Consider the following 1,997-nt stretch of genomic DNA (forward strand, 5'->3'; position numbering starts at 1 on the left):
TCCTCGCCTCTGATTGGTGGAGAGAGAGACGACAGACGTGAAGCAGAGACTTCTATACAACCAGAGGAGCCCCCTGGTGGTCAGCAGAGGGACTGCAGCGTCGCTCCTCACCTGAACCTCAGGTGCCCGTCCTCGTTGGGGTGGCTCTGCGTTCCTTTCCCATCGGCGCCGTACACACAGTTGGTTGCCGTGCCGACGCCACACAGCTGACACAGCGGCAGGTCGTCCGTCCAGCTCTGATGCTGCCGGAGGAAAGGAAGACGATGAATTAAATGACCTTTAAACGCCTCACCTGGTGAAACATCGACACACCTGGCCACTGCGTGTGGAACAGGTGTGTCGATGTCCGATGGACACGCGACTTTTGTTCTCTACAATCGTTCAAATGAAGTGAGATTTAGTTTCTGTGTTTCTACTCATGTTCTTCATTAAAAACACAAACACACTTTTCATCTGTCAGAAATGTCATTAACACAGAAGTTTACAAATATTATGGTTAATTCCTATAAACTACATGTATTGAACCACCAGAAAACATGCTATATGTATTGTTATTAATAAATATGTATATATAGAGAGAGAGGGGGAGGGAGAGAGAGAGAGAGAGAGAGAGGGAGGGAGAGAGGGGGGAGGGAGAGAGATAGATAGATAGAGAGAGAGAGGGGGAGGAGGAGAGATAGATAGAGAGAGAGAGAGAGGAGGAGGAGAGAGAGAGAGAGGGGGAGAGAGAGAGCGGGGTGGAGGGAGGGAGAGAGAGAGATAGAGTAGAGGGGGAGGGAGAGAGAGAGGGGGGAGAGGGAGAGGGAGAGAGAGGGGAGGGAGAGGGAGAGAGAGAGGGGAGGAGGAGAGAGAGAGAGAGATAGATAGAGAGGGGGAGGAGAGAGAGAGATAGAGAGGGGAGGGAGAGATAGATAGAGAGGGAGGGAGGAGGAGAGAGAGGAGGAGGAGGGAGATAAGAGAGAGAGAGAGGGAGGAGGAGGGAGATAAGAGAAGAGAGAGAGAGCGAGAGAGGGAGGAGGAGGGAGGGAGATAAGAGGAGAGAGAGAGAGAGAGAGAGAGAGAGAGAGAGGGGGGAGGGGAGAGAGATAGAGAGAGAGAGAGCGGGGTGGAGGGAGGGAGAGGGGGGGAGAGAGAGAAAGAGAGAGATATAGGGGGGGAGGGAGAGAAAGAGAGAGACATAGGGGGGGAGAGGTGTGTCTTTGTGAAGCACTTTGTTGTTTTTAAAGTGCTTCACAAATAAATGAAACTCATGACGGACATGTCTCGTCATCAGACGTGTCCCCCGTCGTGTTGACGTGATTCGACGTCATAAAGCCGTCTGCTCGCATCACGTGGTCACGTGTTTCTTATCAAGTAGATTCAGTAAACAGACGGAAGTTAGCTAGCTAACTAGCTAAAGTAGCATAGCTAGCTAAACTAGCATCACTTAACGGAAGGAAGAGAAGCCGATAATAACCGAAACAAACTGACAACCAGCACCGGAGAAGAGAGACAACACACCGGCGACACAGAGCAGCGCCACGGCGACATTACAGGTGTTATCGAGGCACGAAGAGAAGAGTTTTACGTACGCTTTGGATCAAATTCCTGCGCTGGGCCGCCATGTTGGACGGTGCGTTCAGGGCTTCATAGCAAGTGTCGAAATTCTTACTTTCATCGTAAAGAACAGAAGTGGAGCAAATATTTTAATTACGATTAAATTAATATAGAAAAAACACAAAACAATATGTTTTATGGCTGCTTTGATACTTTTATGAATGTAAATACCGGAAAATATAATACGTAAACTTACATTTAGTAAGTTTAGATCAGTTTTTTTTCGATATTGCATGAAGGCAAATGTTTGTTGTACGGTAGATATTTAAATAGTTTCCAGTATAATACCCTTTATTTATTTAAATAATAAAATACATGATTATTAATCAAAAATTCTTGATATATATATATATATATATATAAGTACTGTATTCATCCCCAGGGAGAAATGTGTTTGTAGC

At 46.5% G+C, this 1,997-nt stretch overlaps 1 protein-coding gene across 4 annotated transcripts in view; it reads right to left on the reverse strand.

The window, feature by feature from the left end:
* Nucleotides 1–1,622, reverse strand: part of tab1 (TGF-beta activated kinase 1/MAP3K7 binding protein 1) — a 7,551-nt gene extending 5,929 nt beyond the window's left edge. For all 4 annotated transcript variants that reach the window (XM_056409455.1, XM_056409454.1, XM_056409456.1 and 1 more), the window contains exons 1-3: nt 1,572–1,622; nt 112–242; nt 1–9 (exon numbers count right to left, since the gene is read on the reverse strand). The exon at nt 1–9 is cut by the window's left edge and continues 145 nt beyond it. In XM_056409455.1, coding sequence (XP_056265430.1) covers nt 1–9; nt 112–242; nt 1,572–1,604 — 173 coding nt within the window. In that variant the 5' untranslated portion in view covers nt 1,605–1,622. The remainder of the gene's footprint in view (nt 10–111; nt 243–1,571) is intronic.
* Between the last annotated feature and the right edge of the window lie 375 nt (nt 1,623–1,997).

Source organism: Pseudoliparis swirei, chromosome 24 (genome assembly GCF_029220125.1).
Source record: "Pseudoliparis swirei isolate HS2019 ecotype Mariana Trench chromosome 24, NWPU_hadal_v1, whole genome shotgun sequence".
Taxonomy (NCBI): Eukaryota; Metazoa; Chordata; class Actinopteri; order Perciformes; family Liparidae; genus Pseudoliparis; species Pseudoliparis swirei.